Raw genomic sequence first — 21,789 nt, forward strand, 5'->3', positions numbered from 1 at the left:
CACAGCGACATGGTTGACTCTGCACTAAGGATGGGGCAATGAATGCTGGCCAGCCAGCGATGCCCATGCCCCATGAATGAGTAACAAAGAACAAATAGGTGTGTGACTTTCCAAATCACTGTCCTTCAACTGCTTTGCTTGCAGGAAAGCAGAGACGTAAATGCACGACAGATTCAGAGTCCACACCCGAAAATTCTGGGAGAATAAAAGGAGCCTTAAAGAGGCAAAAAATAAATCCAGCCAAACCACTCAAAATTTGCAATAGGTCTCCTCTTGGTTTTTAGAAGATAGAGAACGTTCATTTTGCCTCCAAATTGACATCTCCTGAGCATCATTAGAGGGCAAGAAGTTAATCTCAGAAAATTAATCTGGTAAATTGACGTGATGCATCTAGACATCATTGCTACAGGCATTGTCACTGCATGATAATACCAACTTTGTGGCCTACCTGAAGTAAGCAACTGGTCCGTTGATATTGGCTACAGAGCTTGCTGAAGAATCTTGGGGTTTGTTAGGCACCGGTACATCTTCGATCACTAAGGGAAAGAGGGGGGGGGGGGGGAGAGAAAAAAAAAAGAGGCAGATCTAAAAACCACTCGAAACAGTGAATGGACTTTGGGAGAGCGTCTAAACAAACCCAGAGACAACTTAAAAGACCAAAAAATTTTGGTAGAGGCAAATAAGTGTAATTTTTAAAAAGATGGTTTCAATTTTTAAAAACAAAAAATCAGTAATTCCACTAATTCAGAAGACAAAGCACAGGCAGGTGATGCAAATTGAAGGCTAATTTTCGTAAGTCTCTTGGGTAATAAGACTCAAATTTAATTGCAGTGGTCTCGTTCAGTCTTTGGTTAGCTCCATCATGCTAAAAGGATGCTGTAAGAGATTTTACAGCACGTATGACAGGAACACAAGCATTATAGTGCCACAGAATGAATTATTCACTTGTCGAAGCCCATCAGCTTACCAGCATTAACAGCGTCTTCGTTCTTTGCTTCGGGGAGACTTTCAGATTCAATTTCTGGTGCAAATTTACTTCTCCTAGTTCTGGTTAATGAATTCTTTGTTGCAGAAGAAACATTAGTGTTCCTGGACAGAGCAAGAGAAATCAAATTAAGCGCATCTTTTCGGCAGGATCAGGGTAGGGCATGAGAATTAAGGTACGAAGGCCAAGTAAACAGGCACAAAAGGCGACAGTCTCAAAAAAAAAATCAGGGATCAGATAAATTAATGGCGCTACTATGGATAGTCAGTAAATAGCGTGGGCGACCACATGGGAATATCGATAATGTCTGCCACGCGTACAGAATTTAATTAAGACATTAAAAGCATGCTCATGCAGGAGGAAAGGGCAATAAGGTTCAGAGGGGGGCAGCAAAAAGAAATGGATCAGAGATAGCTAACAAAACAACACAGCTGGGGAGATGGTAGTGGAAAAAAACAGAATGCACAATTGATGGCAAACATTACAAGTCTTGTTGGGGCTAATCCTCCCCCCCCCCCACCTTTAACACTTAAGGTACCCACAGCAAAACCCCATTAACCCAGTGTCTGCGTGGGTTTCCTCCAGGTGCTCCCATTTCCTCCCACAGTCCAAAGATGTGTGGGTTAGCTGGATTGGCCATGCTAAATAGCCCCTTTGCGCCAGGGGTACTAGCTAGGGTAAACGCATGGGGTTATGGGTGTAGGGATTTGATCGGTGCAGACTCGATGGCCTGAATGGCCTCTTTCTGCACTATAGGGATTCTATGAACAGATAGTAAAACAGAAAATGCTGGAGAATCTCAGCAGGTCTGACAGCATCTGTGGAGAAAGAATAGAGCCAATGTTTTGAGTCTGGACGGCCCTTTGTCAGAGCTGAATTCCTCCAGAATGTTCCGTTTTTGTTTCAGATTCCAGCAGCCGCAGCATTTTGCTTTTACCCCATAAACATAGAAACCCTACAGCGCAGAAGGAGGCCAATCGGCCCATCGAGTCTGCACCGACAACAATCCCACCTCGGCCCTCTCCCCGTAATCCCGCATATTTACCCTGCTAATCCCTCTAACCTATGCATCCCGGGACACTAAGGGGCAATTTAGCACGGCCAATGCAGCCAACGCACATCTTTGGACTGTGGGAGGAAACTGGAGCACCCGGAGGAAACCCACGCAGGCATGGGGAGAATGTGCAAATTCCACACAGAGTGACCCAAGCCGGGAATCGAACCCAGGTCCCTGGAGCCGAGAGGCAGCAGTGCTAACCACTGTGCCACCGACGCGGCTTTGCTGGAAACATTTTGAAAAAGGGTCGCCACACAAATGGAAACCGCGAAGAAATGCCATCGTCACTTAGCTCTTCACCCCATTCAACAATGGCCATCAAATCTATTTCTAAGCACTGTAAAGCTCTGAAGCAATTATATGGCAATGCTAATTCCATCCCCCCCCCCCATCCACTCCCTCTGGACACACCAACTCCTTGCTGTGGTACAGTTCTAAAGTTTATTTATTAGTGTCACAAGTAGGCTTACACTAACACTGCAATGAAGTTACTGTGAAAATCCCCTAGTCGCCACACTCCGGCACCTGTTCGGGTACACTGAGGGAGAATTTAACATGGCCAATGCACCCTAACCAGCACGTCTTTCGAATTGTGGGAGGAAACTAAGAAATTAGGTTGATCTTTCTCTACACCCTAGCTATGACTGTAACACTACATCCTGCACTCTCTCCTTTCCTTCTCTATGAACGGTATGTTTTGTCTGTATAGCGAGCAAGAAACAATACTTTTCATTGTATACTAATACACGTGACAATGATAAATCAAATCGAATCCAAAAAAATGGAGTGCCTGGAGGAAACCCACGCAGACACGGGGAGAATGTGCAGACTCCGCACAGACAGTGACCCAAGCCGGGAATCGAACCCGGGTCCCTGGCACTGTGAGGGGGGCAGTGCTACCCACTGAGCCACCATGTCATCCCATTCCCCAATACTTCACACCCAAATGGCCAGCATTCACATGCAAGTGCGAGTCTCGATGGGGAGTTATCAGTCCATTTGACTGATAAGATCAACTTAATTTCTTAGTTACTTAGTTTCCTCCCACAGTCCGAATGACGTGCTGGTTAGGGCGCTTTGGCCGTGCTAAATTCTCCCTCCGTGTACCCGAACAGGTGCTGGAGTGAGGCGACTTGGGGATTTTCACAGCAACTTCATTGCCATGATTTGTGACACTGATAAATAAACTTTAGAACTGTTGTACCCCAGCGAGGAATTGGTGTGGCCAGAGGGAGTGGTGTACCCGATTTGCTTTTGCAAAACATTATGCAGTTCCAGCAAAAAAAAAAGGAGAGTGGATGTTGATCAGGAATTGCTGGAACCGCCCACAGCCAAATTTCCTACGCCGCATCCAAGTGGGCCGAGGGCCAAATAATTCCAACTGTTGACCTAAGCGTAATCAGTTAATTTGGCACAGATGACTGAATCGTGGCCCTCTGCCAGTGTGGCTTCACTGTTTTGACTAACAGAAGATTGAGGGGGAAAACAAGCAGCAGCCGATGTTCCCTTCCCCGATTGCTAGCCAGCACACACCCTAGCGGGACGGCCTGTGAATATTGCGCAAGAACAGGTTAGACCAAATACGGTTAAGTTGAAAAGAACTGAGCTTTGACAAGCGTGTGCTGTGTAGATTTGCTAACCGTGCTGCATAAGGGTCATTACCGCCCCCCCCCCCAAAGTTGGAAACAAGCATTTGCAATAGAAGCAGCTACTTACAGTTTATGTTCAATGGGACTCCAAGAACAAGGTGTAAAGAAATTATTTACGCTGCGGGGGCTGAGTGGGGGAAATTTGAATTCGGGCAGTCCGGCCACCGGGGCGAAGACGTAATTTTCAGGAGCGAAGGAGACTCTCTTGCCCACGCGCCCAGAACGCAAGACTGGCAACATTTGATGCCCGTCGTCACTTGCAGTTGGCGGAATCGGCTCCTCGCGACTTGCGGGTTGATCTTTCTCGCCGGTGACTTCCATTTCTTGTTCTTCACAAGGGACAGATTCTGGTTCGTCAGCAACAACCTGCAAAGCAATATTTATTGCAAATATCGGATACTTAATTTCACTTCACTGCCTTTGACTAAGCTGCTTTAGGTGAGGTGCAAGGTTACGGCAATATATTAGTTTTATGACACCAGTGCAGATGATGACCGACATGTTGAGTAGCCAAGGGACAATTTATATTTTCCACATATAACCAAACATAAAAAGATATTAAAATGCCAGTTGATCCATTTGCAATACAAGCAAATTACATTGCAGCTATGGTACTGCACACATCAAATCAGAGATTAATAAGGTAACAGTTTAAGAAAGGACAGGAGTCTTGAAAATTATTCAGAGCCAGTTGTGTTTGTGTGTATATATAAACTGGACCATCCTTTTAAAAATCACAGCACCAGGGACCCAGGTTCGATTCCCAGCTTGGGTCATTGTCTGTGCGGAGTCTGCACATTCTCCCCGTATCTGTGTGGGTTTCCTCCCAGAGTCCAAAGACGTGCTGGTTAGGGTGCATTGGCCGTGCTAAATTTTCCCTCCGTGTACCCGAACAGGCGCCGGAGTGTGGCGACTTGGGGATTTTCACAGTAACTTCATTGCAGTGTTAATGTAAGCCTACTTGTGACACCGATAAATCAACTTTAAATTTTAAAACCACACTCGTACAAGAACATTTTGAAGCCAAGCGAACAGGGTCAGTAACTAGATTCACAAATTTGAAAAAGTCATGAGAATCATAGAAACCCTACAGTGCAGGAGGTGGGGTGTTCGGCCCATCGAGCCTGCACCGGCAACAATCCCACCCAGGCCCTACCCCCACACATTTACCCTGCTAATCCCTCTAACCCACGCATCCTGGGACACTAAGGGACAATTTAGCATGGCCAACCTGCTCATCTTTGGATTGTGGGAGGAAACCGGAGCACTCGGAGGAAACCCACGCAGACATGGGGAGAATGTGCAAACTCCACACAGACAGAGACCCAAGCCGGGAATCGAACCCGGGTCCCTTGAGCTGTGAAGCAACAGTGCTAACCCACTGTGCCACCGTGCGTTGGCACATTGTTACATATTGCATCAGCATTGTTAAATTATATCCAACGTGCACTTCTGCCATCACACAATTCCCTGCTTCAGACTTCGACTCAATTCGCTTGAGTTTCATCAAACAGCAACAAATAACAGTAAAATAGACACCAGAATGCATGAAAGAGGGGAAAACAGGCAGATAAATTCCCAATGAAACAAGTACAGGGGCGTTGGATAGAAACAATAATGAAGATTGAACTGTCAGCCATTAAAGAGCCTTTGTGTGCCACTTGTCCTCATTGAGCCGTGGACATATATAACGGGAAACAATGATTTAATACGTTTGAAGTGTCTTGCCAGGTTTCAATTTGGAGGCCAATGGCTCTGATAAGGCTGGAGCACATGGAATGTCCCATTAGCTAGAAGTCCTAACAATGTCCTTCACGTATAAGTGACTAAATTGCAGACCAAGTAATCTGCAAAAAAAAACCTAAGAACAGTATTTGCTTCTGGTCCATCGCATCAAAATTTAAGATTTTCATCTTGTCTTCCAATCTTTGCATGGACTCAGCCTAGTCCATCTCCAGTGCTACAAGAACTCTACATACCCCTAACTCTAGTTTCTTGCTGCATTGTAATGTCTTCTCTTTCCAAATAGCACCTCCAACTATACAGGCCCGAAGCTCTGCTGTTTTCTCCCTAAACCTCACCATCTCCTTTGTAAAGTCCACATTTGGTCACCTGTCCTAATAGTGCCCCCGGGACTCGGTTTTTGCCTGAATGTGTTACAGTGATGTCCCTCACCATTTCTCTACAATAAAGAGGTGCGGCGGGTGGCTGTCATTTTGGAGATTATTTCTTTTTAAATAAATAATTAGAACATTGTGATACAAGGATCTAGTGTATACAGGGTCAATGTGGGACTGAGTACCGTATTCCCAGAAATTTGTTACAGACAGTAAGGGGATTAATTTGAACAGCCCCGATCACTTCACTCCTGGTCCGTTGGCTTTGATTTCTACATTTAAGTGGTGGCATATTCCCCCCCCCCCCTCAACCCTTCATTTCAGAATGTTGATAGTGCTAATCCTGTATTGGCAATTAGACGACTTGTTGTGAACATAAAAACTTATTTAATAGAAGGGCAGCATGGGGGCACAGTGGTTAGCACTGCTGCCTCACAGTGGCCAGGGACCCGGGTTCGATTCCCAGCTTGGGTCACTGTCTTTGTGGAGTTTGCACGTTCTCCCCGTGTCTGCGTGGGTTTCCTCCGGGTGCTCTGGTTTCCTCCCACAGTCCAAAGATGTGGGGGTTAGGTGGATTGGCCATGGTAAATTGCCCCTTAGTGTCAGGGGAACTAGCTAGGGTAAACACATTGGGTTAAGGGGGTAGGACCTGGTTGGGATTGTGGTCGGTGCAGACTTGATCAGCCGAATGGCCTCCTTGTGCTCTGTAGGGTTTCTATGAACAAAGATGATCAATTCATATAAGAATCCAGGAACTTGTAAGGCTCACCAGTACAAGGCACTGGTGAGGCCGCAACTGGAGTACTGTGTGCAGTTTTGGTCCCCTTATTTGCGAAAGGATATATTGGCCTTGGAGGGAGTGCAGAGAAGGTTCACCAGGTTGATACCGGAGATGAGGGGTGTGGCTTATGAGGAGAGATTAAACAGATTGGGTCTGTACTCGTTGGAGTTTAGAAGGATGAGGGGTGATCTTATAGAGACATATAAGATAATGAAGGGGCTGGATAGGGTAGAGGTGGAGAGATTCTTTCCACTTAGAAGGGAAACCAGAACTAGAGGGCACAGCCTCAAAATAAGGGGGGGCCGGTTCAGAACAGAGTTGAGGGGGAACTTCTTCTCTCAGAGGGTAGTGAATCTCTGGAATTCTCTGCCCATTGAAGTGGTGGAGGCTTCCTCGTTGAATATGTTTAAATCACGGGTAGATAGTTTTCTGATCGATAAGGGAATTAGGGGATATGGGGAGCAGGCGGGTAAGTGGAACTGATTCGCTTCAGATCAGCCATGATCTTGTTGAATGGCGGGGCAGGCTCGAAGGGCCAGATGGCCTACTCCTGCTCCTATTTCTTATGTTCACCAACCCAGCAACATAGGCTTCATTGGTTTTTAGCTATCAGGATGTGGTGGTATCTCTATTAACATTATTGTTAAATTGTCAAACAATGGTATTTTTGCATGAAATCTGAAAACCCGAAGCTTAACGTTTGAATTGAGGTAGCTTGATTCATGGGGCTGCTTCTTTATGTAACTGCAGTTGTTACACTGCAGTGGGTAAAAGATTGGTCTGCTTACAATATGTAGAAAAGCTGGTTTCAATCTCACCGAATTCTCAGTTATGCACCCCACCCCTAACAACTCACTGTAAGCTATGGGCAAGGGAGATTTGCAAACAGAGTATACACAGACAATAAAAGAGCGATGGGCTTACAACTTGTTTAGCTGGACCAACAGGATGGCCACCTTAATGTGTGGCAGATGCCATTGTCTCAGACAATACCATGGCCTCAAACAAACCAATTAGAATGATTCAAGGGAGAAATTGGGAGACACCCCATTTGGATTAAAAAAGACAATGTTCGCCAGGAGAGAATAGCTTTAAAAGGCACACCAAATTGTACATTGCTGCTTTTTAAACTAGAGTGCTGTGCACATTGCCCTTAGAAAACAGTGCATTGGTTGGTCTGTACAAAACTGTACAAACCGCATTTGGAGTATTGCGCACAGTTCTGGTCGCCGTATTATAGGAAAGATGTGGAAGTGTTGGAAAGGGTGCAGAGGAGATTTACCAGGATGTTGCCTGGTATGGTGGGAAAATCGTATGAGGAAAGGCTGAGGGGCTTGAGGTTGTTTTCGTTAGAGAGAAGGTTAAGAGGTGACTTAATAGAGGCATACAAGATGATCAGAGGATTAGATAGGGTGGATAGTGAGAGCCTTTTTCCTCGGATGGTGTTGGCTAGCACGAGAGGACATAGCTTTAAATTGAGGGGTGAGAGATATAGGACAGATGTTAGAGGTAGGTTCTTTACTCAGAGTAGTAAGGGCGTGGAATGCCCTGCCTGCAGCAGTGGTGGACTCGTCAACATTGAGAGTGTTCAAGTGGTTATTGGATAAACATATGGATGATATTGGAATAGTGTAGATTAGAGGGGCTTTAGATTGGTTTCACTGGTCGGCGCAACATCGAGGGCCGAAGGGCCTGTACTGCACTGTAATGTTCTATCATGTAGAACTGGGGATCCACTAGTGTAAGACTCCAAGAACTGGGAGCACAGCATACATCCCTCACGCCATTCGGTCAATGAATACGACTTTGGTTGATCTTTGAACTGAACTCAGTTTTGCAACCTCCATCCCCATATCCTTCAATTCACTGACACCAACAATCTGTCCACCTCAGCTTTAAAACATATTCAATTATGAAGCACCTCATAAAATCCCTACAGTACAGGAGGCCATTCGGCCCATCGAGTCGGTACCGACCACAATCCCATCTGGGCCCTATTCCCATAACCACTCATTTATTCTGCTAATCCCCCTGACACTAGAGTTAATCGAGCACGGCCAATCAACCTAACTCTCATATCTTTGGACTGTGGGAAGAAACCCACGCAGACACGGGGAGAATGTGCAAACTCCACACAGACACCCGAGGCCGGAACTGAACCCGGGCCTCTGGTGCTGAGAGACAGTAGTGCTAACCACTGTGCCACCCCCCCTAACCCCGGCAATAGAAAATTCCAAAGATTCACAACCCCTTAGAGCGAAGACATTTCCTCAGTGCTTAAATTCTCAACCCCTTATTCTGAAACTGCTCCCTCTTGTGTCCCAGCCAGGGGAAAACAAGCTCAGTGTGTACTCTGCCTAGCCCCTTTAGAATCCTGTATGTTTCAATGAGATCACCTCAGTACGTCTGAAGTCCGGAGAAAATAGATCCAATTTACTCAGCTCAGCAGAGGACAACACCCTTACCCCAGGAACCAATCTAGCAAAACTTCCCAGTAAAACCTCCAATGCAAGTATATCCTTCCACAAATAGGGAGACCAAAACTGTGCACAGTACTCCAGACGTGGTGTCACTGTACAATTTTAGCAAGATTTTTTAATGCTTGTATTCCAATCCTCTTGCAATAAAGGCCAACATGCCATTTGCCTTCCAATTGTTTGCTATGCCTCTTTGTACAGCCAAGGCCCCTCTTGAATATGCATAAACTTAATGAATTGATGTATTTTTCCCCATGGGATGGGAGACACATCCTGCTCCTGAGATTTACAATTATGCAAGCAGAGATTTCAAGATCATTGGTGAAATATAGGCAACAGCACAACTGCAGTAAAATAAAAACTCAATTTAAATGGAAAAGGGAAATACAACTCCAAAAAGCCTGATCTTCAAGGAATTTGCAATTCCACTGAAATAGATGATAGTCCTCACCGGTTTGCTGTTAGATTTCTCCTCCGATTTTCCCGCTTTCCTTACTTTGTTGATAGCTGTCTGAGGCTGAGAGACTAAACCAAAAAAAAACAATAAATCAGTCTCAAAATTGCAAGAATACCAATTGTCAATCGTGATCAAGCTTGTTAACCGGGAACGAGTGTGAGAGTACGGAGTTCTGGACGTCAGTGCTCTGATCAGCAACTAGAAAGCAGCCGGGCTTTGGCCTTCACCTGCTGCTTCTGAATACAAGTGGGACGGGGCAATGAAGGGTTGTCCTTCCAGTGGACAGTATTGCCCAATGAAACCAGTTTCTCTTTCCCCAAGAGTAGATTAGAAACAGACAAGCCCCACAATTTTGCAAAATGCCGTCTGCGCTAATTAGTTTAGTTTATTTCTGAGTGTCATGAGTAGGCTTACATCAATACTGCAATGAAATTCCCCTAATCACCACATTCTGGTGGCTGTTTGAGTCCAGAGGTAGAATCTGGCACGGCCAGTACACCTAACCAGCACGTCTTTGGGGCTGCTGGAAGTCTGAAACATGTCGCCCATTCATTTAAGGATACCCTCTTTAATCCTTGGCACCGATAAATCAGCCTGCTTTTGACCCATGCCCTGGGGATTTCTAAACTTGAATAACTTTGGTTTAATTTTTAACAAGGCACCATAATATACAAATTCTTCCCACGATAAAGCGGTTGGTCAAAAAAAAATCTTCAACAATACACAGCACTAAAGGTGGAATGAAATTGCAAAAGCAATGATTATTTCTTCATGAAAGAAAATTTAATTTATTAGATGCCGTCTGCGTCAACTGGGACATAGCGGTTAGCACTGCTGCCTCACAGCGCCAGGAACCTGGGTTCAATTCCAGCCTTGGATCAGTCTGTGTGGAGTCTGCACATTCTTCCTGTGTCTGCGTGGGTTTCCTCCCACAGACCAAAGATGTGCGGGTTAGTTTTGGCCATGATAAATTGCCCCTTAGTGTCAGGGGGATTAGTAGGATAAATATGGGGGTTTATGGGAAAAGGACCCGGATGGGATTGTTGTCGGTGCAGACTCGATGGGCCAAATGGCCTCCTTCTGCACTGGAGGGATTCTAGGAATGTATATTCAGAACTGTTTATGGGTTGTTTGCTGAAAGGTGCACTGTTTTGAAGGGAGCGTTTAATAGGCAAGCAAATGCTATAGCTAAAAATTTCAGGCAGAACTCTTTGCCCCACCATCATTGCTAGTTCATCCAGTCTAGTTTAAAAGCACAAGGCATCAGGAATGGTGGCACAGTGGTTAGCACTGGCTGCCTCAACTCCAGGGAACCGGGTTCAATTCCCGGCTTGGGTCACTGACTGTGTGGAGTCTGCACGTTCTCCCCGTGTCTGCGTGGGTTTCCTCCGGGTGCTCCGGTTTCCTCCCACAATCCGAAAGACGTGGTTAGGTGCATCGGCCACGCTAAATTCTCCGTGTTCATAGCTGCTGCACTTCTATATTTAGGGTTAAAACTTCAGTTAAATGTTAAACAAAGGTGCCTGCAAGTCTATAGGTTTTAGTTTCACTTTAACCCAATGATGGGCAACCTGGACTAGTGAGTGGGCCTCCCTCCGTGTATCCGAACAGGCGCTGGAATGTGGCGACTGGGGGATTTTCACAGTAACTTCATTGCAGTGTGAATGTAAGCCTACTTGTGACACTAATAAATAAACTTCAAAATGTTTAACTACATTTTGTGCCTATTTTCTCCGGGCATTGTTTACCGATGTGTTACAGCTGATTATAAAACAGGTCCAGATCCAGATATCAGTGTCGGTTGAATATCAATCAAGCATGTAACTAGTGCATTGTTCAGGCACACAGGGTTGAATGGACCATTTACTGAAGCAATAGGATCCAGTGACATTCACTTTTAGACTACTCAGTTGCAGAAGGCATCCCAGTAAAAGCCAATCGTGATGGTAAATAGCAGGATTCCGGAAGATTTTTCCCTTCCCCTAACTTGGGGTCAGCAAGAAAGAACTTTATTAGCCCCACTATACAGGTTATGAATCAGTCCCCAGCTTCCCAGTTCAATGCTCAGATTTAGCTAACTGAGCTAGTGTGTGTCATGGCTTATTCAAGCTGAACTTACCCTGTACAGGTTTGAGAGACTTGGGTGCAATTTTTGGTTCAGCCCGACCCCTCGTCTGCGGCAGTTTGACAGACGCAGCTTGGACATCTAGAAATTTTTGTTTGGAGAATTAAAGATGATTAGCTATTGTAATAACACAGCAACAGTAAATTCACACGTTTCAATTTAAAAAGTCCTTTTATTAGTGTCACAAGTAGACTTACATTAACACTGCAATGAAGTTACTGCGAAAATCCCCCAGTCGCCACACTCTGGGAGTGTGTTCGGGTACACTGAGGGAGAATTTAGCACGGCCAACGCACCCTAACCAGCAGGTCTTTCGGACTGTGGGAGGAAACTGGAGCACCCGGAGGAAACCCACGCAGACATGGGGAGAATGTGCAAACTCCACACAGGCAGTGACCCAAACCAGGAATCAAACCCAGGTCCCTGGCACCGTGAGGCCAACAGCACTAACCACCGTGCCACCTTTGAAAGCTAGAAAGTCCCAAGCTATAGCCTGGAAGGTATATCTTTATCAAAAAAGGTAATTTGAAACATTTCCAGTTTGTATTAAAATTCATTACCACAAAAAAATGCTGCACAAGATACCAGGAGAGAGCTTGAATGGAGATAAAAGGTACCAAGAAAAGGAACAGAACTTTCGGACAATATTTTAATGTGTGTACTTCAGGAATCAAAATGGGTCGCACTGTACTACGAGTTACATTATTTATATAAAAATGCTGCCGGTCTCAGTTTTCTTAAAGGCAGTAAATTTAAAAATTCTGATTCTACTAAACATTAAAGCTCGACTAGGGGCTTTTAAAAAAGCTTTTAAGAGCTCTGCTGAATTATTTATAAACCCAGTACCTGCTAGATATCAGACACATAAACCAAGCCAGCTATAAAACAGTGCTCTGTAGCTATTTATTGACAGCAGCATCACCTGCCTGTGATATTTTTTAAAAGCTTCCATCAGGTAGCTGTTTTTCAACACTGCTCCAATTTTAATTGATCTAATCAATTTGTTCCAAAGTCTGTTTTAGCAAACTATCGCATATTCTGACTAACCTCCAGGAAGGAAACATTCCCCTTCAACTCCTGTCAATCTTACAAGCGTAGAATGATACAGATTCCCTACAGTACTGAAGGAGGCCATTTGGCCCAGCAAGTCTGCACTGACCACAATCCCACCCAGGCCCTATTCCTGTAACCCCACATATTTACCCTGCTAATCCCCTGGCAGTAGAGTCGATTTAGCACAGCAAATCAACCTAACCCGCACATCTTTGGAGTGAGGGAGGAAACCGGAACATCTGGAGGAAACCCATGCAGACACGGAGAGAATGTGCAAACTCCACACAGGCAGTGACCCGAGGTCGGAGTTGAACCAGAGACCCTGGCGCTGTGAGGGAGCAGTGCTAACCACTGTGCCGCCCTACATCACTCAGTCCACTGCCAGTCTGGCTATTTAAAAGACCAATCAAGATAATCACATCACCCCCTGCTCTTTCTTCATACCCCTGCAAACCTTTTCATTTTGAATCGGAGGATTGCTCAAACCTCCCCATGACCCATTTCAGGGAGAACCAACTTCAACTTCTCTAGTTTCTGGTTTTCACAACTGATGCCCCTCACACTTGGTACCATTCTAGTAAATCATTACTAGACTCTCCTTCCTAAAGCCCAGGAACAAAAGCAGCCTGTTACTTGGCTCTATTCTCATCTTATCACAAGCTCATGTAAATTTTAGTAGATTGTTTACAAGCTCAGCCTAATCTTGTAACATAGAAGATAGGATCAGGAGGCCATTTGGCCCTTCGAGCCTGCTCCGCCATTCATTACGATCATGGCTGATCATCCAACTCAATAGCCTAATCCTGCTTTCTCCCCATAACCTCTGATCCCATTCGCCCCAAGTGATTTAGAAATGCACACAATCATAGAATCCCTACCGTGCAGAAGGAGGCCATTCTGCCCATCAATTCTGCACCGACCACAATCCCACCCAGGCACTCTCCCCGTAACCCCCCCAACACTAGGGTCAATTTAGAACATAGAAAAAATACAGCACAAACAGCCCTTTGGCCCACAAGTTGTGCCGGTCATGTCCCTACCTACCTAGGCTTATATATAGGCTTACCTATAATCCTCAATCCTATTAAGTCCCATGTACTCATCCAGAAGTCTTTTAAAAGACCCTATCGAGTTTGCTTCCACCACCACTGACGGCAGCCGATTCCACTCACCCACCACCCTCAGTGAATTTAGCATGGCAAATCCACCTAACCCGCACATCTTTGGACTGTGGAGGAAACCGGAGCACCCGGAGGAAACCCACGCAGACATGGGGAGAAACGTGCAAACTCCAAACAGACGGTGATCCGAGGCCGGATTTGAACCCGGGTCCCTGGCGCTGTGAGGCAGCAGTGCTAACCACTGTGCCACCTACAATGCTCTGTAACTAATCAAAACAAGTAACCATTATGCTGTACAGTCCAATGGCCCATCCTTTTTGTACTGCAGCAACTGAAGGGACTTTATCTACCATAACTCCACAATTGCTTTTCTGATCTGTCTGGTCAACCCCTTTCCAATAGCAGCCTAAATATTCCCACCAGTGGTGTTCACAGTGAAGCCTAAACGGCTTAGATGTTTTGTTTAATCAAAGCTTATGCCACAATGAGTTTTATTCCAACTGTCTGGGGATATCCACATTGCTTCAGCTCCTTGTGGCCAACAGCCCGAGCAACTAGGCCCAGCACAGGATCGGACAATCTAAAATAATCAACTAACAGCCTCTGTGACCAGGCTTGATGGTAATTCAGACAGGTTTAATAAACAGGCACAGATCAGAGACGAGCAAGGGCAAGCCTGGACTTGTCCTGGAGGTTGGAACCAGAGGTGCTCAGCCCTAACCAAAAAAAGCAGTCTCACAACACCAGGTTAAAGTCCAACCTGGGTGTTATGAGACTTCGCACTGTGCCCACCCAAGTTGGCATCTACGTCTAAGCAAATGAGGACAGTATTATATTCCCCAGTTTTGGCCAGACTCTCTTGCACCTCGGATTCCCACCATTACCCATTATGGAAAGGAGTGACATGCACCCGGGGATGGACACCTCTGTCCATTGAAGGGTGTGAAGGATAAGAGGAGACACCTGGAGGCCACCTACAGCACAGACTAGGTGGAAACCCAGGGATGGTGGAAGAGGGCATGCGAGAGGTCACACGGAGGCGTCACCTGAAGCAATCTTTTAAAAGCCACCTGGGCCTTTTGGCTAAAATTAAGCTCAGATCAAGCCCAGGAGGGGGTGTAACGCCTCATCCTGTCAGCTTGGATCTTGTTTGATTGAGACCAAGATGGGAGATACGGCTAGTCCTGTCAGCTTGGATCTGTTTGGTATTGGATTTTTGATTGGGAATAAGGTACCAAAGGTACACACAAAAAAAGGCACGCGAGACCAATCTTCATGAAGAAGACCTGGAGTTCAAAGATGAGAGACAGCAGAGCTCAGAGAACCGGGCCCGGCAGCTCGGTCAAGTTCATCGACACGGGTTGTGTTAGGAACCTCGGACAGATAGCATAAAGTATTAAGTAATTCTGGGAGTGGAGTTGTTTTTGAATAGAGTTGATATGCTAAGGAGTTGTTAATAAAATTCAGGTCGATCCGTGAACCAAGACTTGTCCTTTGTCCATCTCATGAGTAAGGGCAAGTGTTTTAACACAAACTGGTTGAAGTGTCTGCCCGTATACAAACAACATTCTAAACTACAACTCATCATCTTTTTAAAGAAATTCATTTATGGGACATGGGTGCGGCTGTCTGGCCAGCATTTGTTGTCCATCCTTAGTTGCCCGAGGGCAGTTCAGAACCAACCACATTGCCGTGGCTCTGGAGTCACATGTAGGCCAGACAGGGCAAGGATGGCAGATTTCCTTCCCTAAAGGACGTTAATGAACCAAGTGGGTTTTTCCGACAATGGTTTCATGGTCATTAGTGGATTCTTAATTCCAGATATATTTTATTGAATGCAAATTCCACCAGCTGCCGTGGCGAGATTCGAACCCGGGTCCCCAGAATATTAGCTGAGTTTCTGGACTAATAGTCAAGCGAAAATACCACTAGGCCATCGCTTCCCCGCCCACATGGGCAAACATTAGCATTTCTCTGGAACTGGTGACACTGAGCACCATTCCCCCGTACAATCTTTTTATCCCAATTTTCATAAATTTACATGCTTGCTTTTGGAGCCGTTCTAGTTTCTCTTCTAATGTTGATCTGTGCATTCCATTCCTGTGGATTATCCGTGGCATCCAAAAGCGTTTAATGTACTTTAATAGCTTTCATTACTTGATCAATTCAGGCACTGCAGGGTGGCCTCCCTCAAATTTCTCACCAAGCTGCCGCACTAGATCATCAGTTCTAATTCTTTCATCCAAGGTCTGTGTACTTCGCCTGATTGCAAGGGAACAAATATCAGGTAGTGTCTCAGAGTCATGGTCTTTTCAACAGCTGCATTTACCCATACAAAAAAGAAGTCAATAATGTTGGTTTAAAGTTGCACTGCAGGATATAATTTGCTTCCAGGGCTGCTTTCCAGACACTTGAAGTAAAAGATTACGCATCGGAAGGTTAGTCGGTTAGATTAACCCAATAGATTTTCCATCAGTTATTTCATGCTTCAATAGGTTTTCGATAAGTCGCATTTACACATGTTTAGGCAGTTCTGTACCACACATTTGGGACACTGGTTCTTTGAAATTTAACAATCATGTTCTCAAGACTGGTTTGTTCAAAGGCTTCAGCTGGGCTAGAAGCTCTGCAATAAAACAGATGCCTGACCCCCAGCTCACGTGTGCAACGAAAGTCAATTTACGGCAGCACTTTGCGGGTTTTGCAGGATTTTGGTGTCCAGCTATTATTCATCTCACTTCTACTCTCGGTTAATCTGCTTTGATCAGCTCCTTCCCAGATTCAGGTATGCAAAGCTAAGTCCTGAATCCAAGGACACTTGGAAAATGTCCAATGCCATTTTGGGACGGGCAAAATACTCAGGCCACCTCAAGAGGGCAATAAGCACTTTGTTAGTGTTCTTAAGGGATGGAATGCCCGTTCAAGGACTAGTCGTGGAAATCCAAGTGCTCAGGTTTTCCTGTTCTGGGTGCGGCCTAACCAGTGACCCATAAAAAGCGATCAGAGGCTACCAAAGCCCAAGGTTTAAGAAATATAACACCAATGAACATTTCAACTTTCCATACAGTTCTTACATGCAAGACTGGACAAAGTCCATACCAATAACAAAAGACGACTTTGCTGGATTATGTATACCCTAGATCGGTAGCACAGCTGCCTCACAGCACCAGGGACATGGGTTCAACTCTAGCCTTGGGTGACCATGTGGAGTTTGCACCTTCCACCCTCCGTCTGCATGGGTTCCCTCCCAGTCCAGAACAGCCCTAGAAGCAAATTATATCCTGCGGTGCAACTTTAAGCCAACGTTATTGACTTCTTGTTTGTATGGATAAATGCAACTGTTGAAAAGACCATGACTCGGAGACACTACCTAATATTTGCTCCCTTGCAAAAAGTAAAAGGCTGCATTGATCAAGCAAAGTACACAGAGCTATGGTGAAAGAATTAGGACTGGTGTTCTGGTGCGGCAGCCTAGCGAGAAATTGAGGGAGCCCACCCAGAGTGTCCAAAGACATGCAGGTTAGGTGGATTGGCCATGGTAGGTGCACAGGGTTATGGGGAAAGTGTGGAGGGGAGGGAGAGTCTGGATGGCATACTCTTTCAGAGAGTTGGTGCAGACTTGTTGGGCTGAATGGCCTCTTTCTACATTGTAGGGGTTCAAGTTTCAGTAAGGGGAAGGAGCCCTGCGTGCTGCTATGACAATCCCAGGCCTGGTTCCCACACTCGGACAGAGACCCTTGTGTATTCACAACAGCTGGCTCAGTTCAGACCCTAACCCTGTCACAGTGTGCAGACTAACACAATACTGTAGCATGCACAGTATGCATTGATAGGAAAAGTAGGAATAGGCCCTTGAACCTGCCCTGCCAATCAATATTATGGCCTCAACCCAACTTCCCTGTCCGTCACCTTAACCCTCAACACTCTTCCTTGATCAAAAAGAGGCCTGACCCAGCTTTCAATGTACTCGATCACCCAGCCATCACAGCTCGCTGAGGAAGAGAATTCCAGACCAATGTAATTTTCTTTGTTCTTTGGGGTTTTAGTTAAGTCGGGCAGCATGGTCGGTGCAGGCTTGGAGGGCCGAAGGGCCTATTCCTGTGCTGTAATTTTCTTTGTTCTTTGACCCCAAGAGAAGAATTTTCTCCCCATCTTAAATAGGAGACTTATCTCTTTTAAACTGTGCCCCCTCGTTCTACAGTCCCCGAAATGCAATGCCCCCTCAGGAACTTAGATATTTCATTGGATCCGAGGTGTTTCAATAAGATCACCTCTCATTCTTCTCAATTCCAGTGAGTATAGGCCTAACTTGCTCAACCTTTGCATTACCTTGCTTACCTTGCATTAATTTGATCTTTCTCTACACCCTAGCTATGACCGTAACACTACATTCTGCGCTCTCTCGTTTCCTTCTCTATGAACGGTATGTTTTGTCTGTATAGTGAGCAAGAAACAATGCTCTTCGACAATAATAAATCAAATCTTCCCTCGAGACAAGTCTCTTCATCCCAGGAATCAGCTTAGTGAGCCTTCTTTGAACTATTTTGAATGCTATAGTATAGAGTTAGTTTAAGGGCGGCACGGTGGCACAGTGGTTAGCACTGCTGCCTCAGCACCAGGGACCCAGGTTCAACTCCAGCCTCGGGCCACTGTCTGTGTGGAGTTTGCACATTCTCCGTGTCTGCGTGGGCTTCCTCCGGGTGCTCCGGTTTCCTCCCACAGTCCAAAGATGTGCAGGTTAGGTTGATTGGCCATGCTAAATTGCCCCTTAGTCAGGGGGATATGTGGGATTATGGGGGTGGGATTGTTCTTGGCACAGACTCGATGGGCAAAATGGCCTCCTCCTGCACTGTAGGGATTCTATGATATGCCTCTTTTAAGGTGACGAAAACCACACCGTACTCCAGTTGCAGCCTCACCATGCCCCATACAAATGCAGCAAGACATCCCTACTTTTCTACATCACCCCTGTTGCAATAACCTAGCCAACATTTCATTTGCCCTCCTAATTACCTGCTGCACATACATGCTGACTTTGAGATTCATGTACAAGGACACCCAGGTCTCTCTGTACTGCAGCACTTGCTCCATCTAAACATTTTGCAGGAAGAAAAGGAAAGCAAAATGGACAACTGCCATTTCCCCACATTATACTCCATCTGCCAATTATTCTGCTCAGTCATTCCATCTGCCCATTCACTCAACCTGTCAGAATACCATTGGGACTCTTTGTATCCTCACAACCTGCTTCCCTACCTACCTTTGTACAATTCGCAAATTTGGCTACAAGGCCAAACTTTCATTTAAACCATTACTATAGGTCAGACACAAAGTTGAGGCCTCAGCACCGTCTCTGCTGCACTCCCCAGTTTACCAAAACTCATCTCCAAACTCCGTGGCCTGGGGCTCGGCTGCTCCATCTGTGACTGGATCCTATACTTCCTAACCTATAGACCGCAGTCAGTAAGAATAGGCAACATCTCCTCCACGATCATCCTCAACACCGGTGCCCCACAAGGCTGTGTCCTTAGCCCCTTACTATGCTCCTTATACACCTATGACTATGTGGCCAAATTCCCCTCAGGTTTGCTGGTGACACCACTGTAGTGGGTCGGATATCATACAATGATGAGACGTGGAACAGAAAAGAGATAGAGAATCTGGTGAATAGATGCACCATAGAAAGCATTCTTTCCGGATGTATCACAGCTTGGTATGGCACCTGCTCTGCCCAAGACCGCAAGAAACTACAAAGAGTTGTGAAAGAAGCCCAATCCATCACGTAAACCAGCCTCCCATCCATTGACTCTGCCTACACTTCCCGCTGCCTCAGCAAAGCAGCCAGCATAATCAAGGACCCCGCGCACCCCGGACATTCTCTCTTCCACCTTCTTCCGTCAGGAAAAAGATACAAAAGTCTGAGGTCACATACCAACCGACTCAAGAACAGCTTCTTCCCTGCTGCTGTCAGGCTTTTAAATGGACTTACCTTGCATTAAGTTGATCTTTCTCTACACCCTAGCTATGACTGTAACACTAGATTCTGCATTCTCTCGTTTCCGTCTCTATGAACAGTATGCTTTGTCTGCATAGCGCACAAGAAACAATACTTTTCACTGTATGTTAATACGTGACAATAATAAATCAAATCAAATAAACTACTTGTAAACGAAGCCCAGTCCATCACATAAACCAGCCTCCCATTCATTGACACTGTCTACACTTCCCCATGCCTCGGAAAAGCAGCCAGCATAATCAAGGACCCCCACGCACCCTGGACATACCCTCTTCCATCTCCTTCCGTTGGGAAAAAGATTACGTACCAACTGACTCAAGAACAGCTTCTTCCCTGCTGCCATCAGACTTTTGAATGGACCTATCCTGCACTAAATTGATCTCTCTGCACCCTAGCTATGACTGTAACACTACATTCTGCACTCTCTCCTTTCCATCTCTGCGAATGGTATGCTTTATTTGTGTAGAGTGCAAGAAACAATACTTTTACTAATACGCGAGACAATAATAAATCAAAATCAACCCGAAAATGACCTATTTATCCCGACTAGCTAATTCATGCTAATATAACGGCATGAGCACTCATCCCGTGCAGTAAATTTTTTACTAGTTATTCATCAAATGTCTTATGGAAAACCAACAGTTCACATCTACTGTCTTGCCTTTATCTATCCTCCTCATTACCTTTGAAGAATGCTAACGTGTCAAACATGATTTCCCTTCCACAAAACCAGGGTGGGCGCTGCCTGAATGTGTTATTATTTTCTAAATTTTCTGTTACTACCTCAATAATGGATTGTTAATGCGAGCCCAGTGAATTGAATCCATTAGCCCGGTCAACTGCACCAGGACGGGTAGTATATGTTTTTCAGGCAGTCAGCCTAGTTTGGGGACAAGTTAACTTAATTTGTGTAAGAGCTGCCTCTTTATCTTGCAAGTGATTTAACAAAATTAAGTCCTTTGTCTGTCTCAAAGGAAGAACACCTGGGTAAACACGCGAGTAATGAAGTGGTTGAAGGTCTGTACAGAATATTTCACAGGCATCGGCTTTCTACGTTGTCTCACGCCTTTACAGTAGGTTAGCACCGCTGCCTCACAGCGCCAGGGACCTGGGTTCGATTCCCGGCTTGGGTCACTGTCTGTGCAGAGTCAGCACATCCTCCCCATGTCTACGTAGGTTTCCTTCAGGTGCTCCAGATTCCTCCCACAGTCCAAAAGACGTGCTGGTTAGATGCATTGCTAAATTCTCCCTCAGTGTACCCAAACAGGTGCCAGAATGTGGCAACTAGGGGATTTTCACAGTAACTTCATTGCAATGTTAATGTAAGCCGACTTGTGACACTCAAACAAATTTTTAACTAGGGGTGTTAAGTTTTCCAATCTCCTGGGGCCTTTTGAAGATGACAACCGAAGTATCCCACTATCTCTGGGACCACTGAAGATCGTAGGATGCAGGCCATCAGGACCTGTCAGCCTCAAGTCCCCTGCCCATTACATTTTCTACAGTGATGGTGGGAGTCCCCCCTGTAGTAGCACTGGGTTGCAATAAACTGGCAACCAGGTACTAACAACAATAAAAGTTTTAACAAGATTGAGCAGCTCTTACATGCTGTGTCTGCCCTTGCCCAGGAGAGAATTGCTGGACTCTCAAACCCCTTTTGGATCGGTGTCATTGCAGGGCCCTTGTGACCACCCGGTCTACACCTCCCTCCCTTATACCTGGAGTTTCTACTATTCTTGGGATATTTTGAGAGACTTCTACTGTGAAACAGATACAAAATGTGTGTCCTGCTCCTCCAATCATAAACTGTCCCTGGAGGTTAAGTTTATTTATTAGTGTCACAAGTAGGCTTACATTAACGCTGCAATTAAGCTACTGTGCCACCGTGCTGCCCCAGGATGTCAGGAATCTGGATAAGTGTTCCGCAGAATTTCAGGCTCCGTCTGACAAG

General features: G+C 45.6%; 1 protein-coding gene across 3 annotated transcripts in view; it reads right to left on the reverse strand.

Annotated features, from left to right (window-relative positions):
- Window positions 1-21,789, reverse strand: part of dlgap5 (discs, large (Drosophila) homolog-associated protein 5) — a 53,913-nt gene that overhangs the window by 26,131 nt on the left and 5,993 nt on the right. For all 3 annotated transcript variants that reach the window (XM_078237433.1, XM_078237434.1, XM_078237435.1), the window contains 5 exons: window positions 11,643-11,729; window positions 9,518-9,591; window positions 3,759-4,057; window positions 968-1,089; window positions 449-536 (listed from right to left, as the gene is read on the reverse strand). In XM_078237433.1, the coding sequence (XP_078093559.1) occupies window positions 449-536; window positions 968-1,089; window positions 3,759-4,057; window positions 9,518-9,591; window positions 11,643-11,729 (670 nt within the window). The remainder of the gene's footprint in view (window positions 1-448; window positions 537-967; window positions 1,090-3,758; window positions 4,058-9,517; window positions 9,592-11,642; window positions 11,730-21,789) is intronic.

This window comes from Mustelus asterias, chromosome 21 (assembly GCF_964213995.1).
Source record: "Mustelus asterias chromosome 21, sMusAst1.hap1.1, whole genome shotgun sequence".
Taxonomy (NCBI): Eukaryota; Metazoa; Chordata; class Chondrichthyes; order Carcharhiniformes; family Triakidae; genus Mustelus; species Mustelus asterias.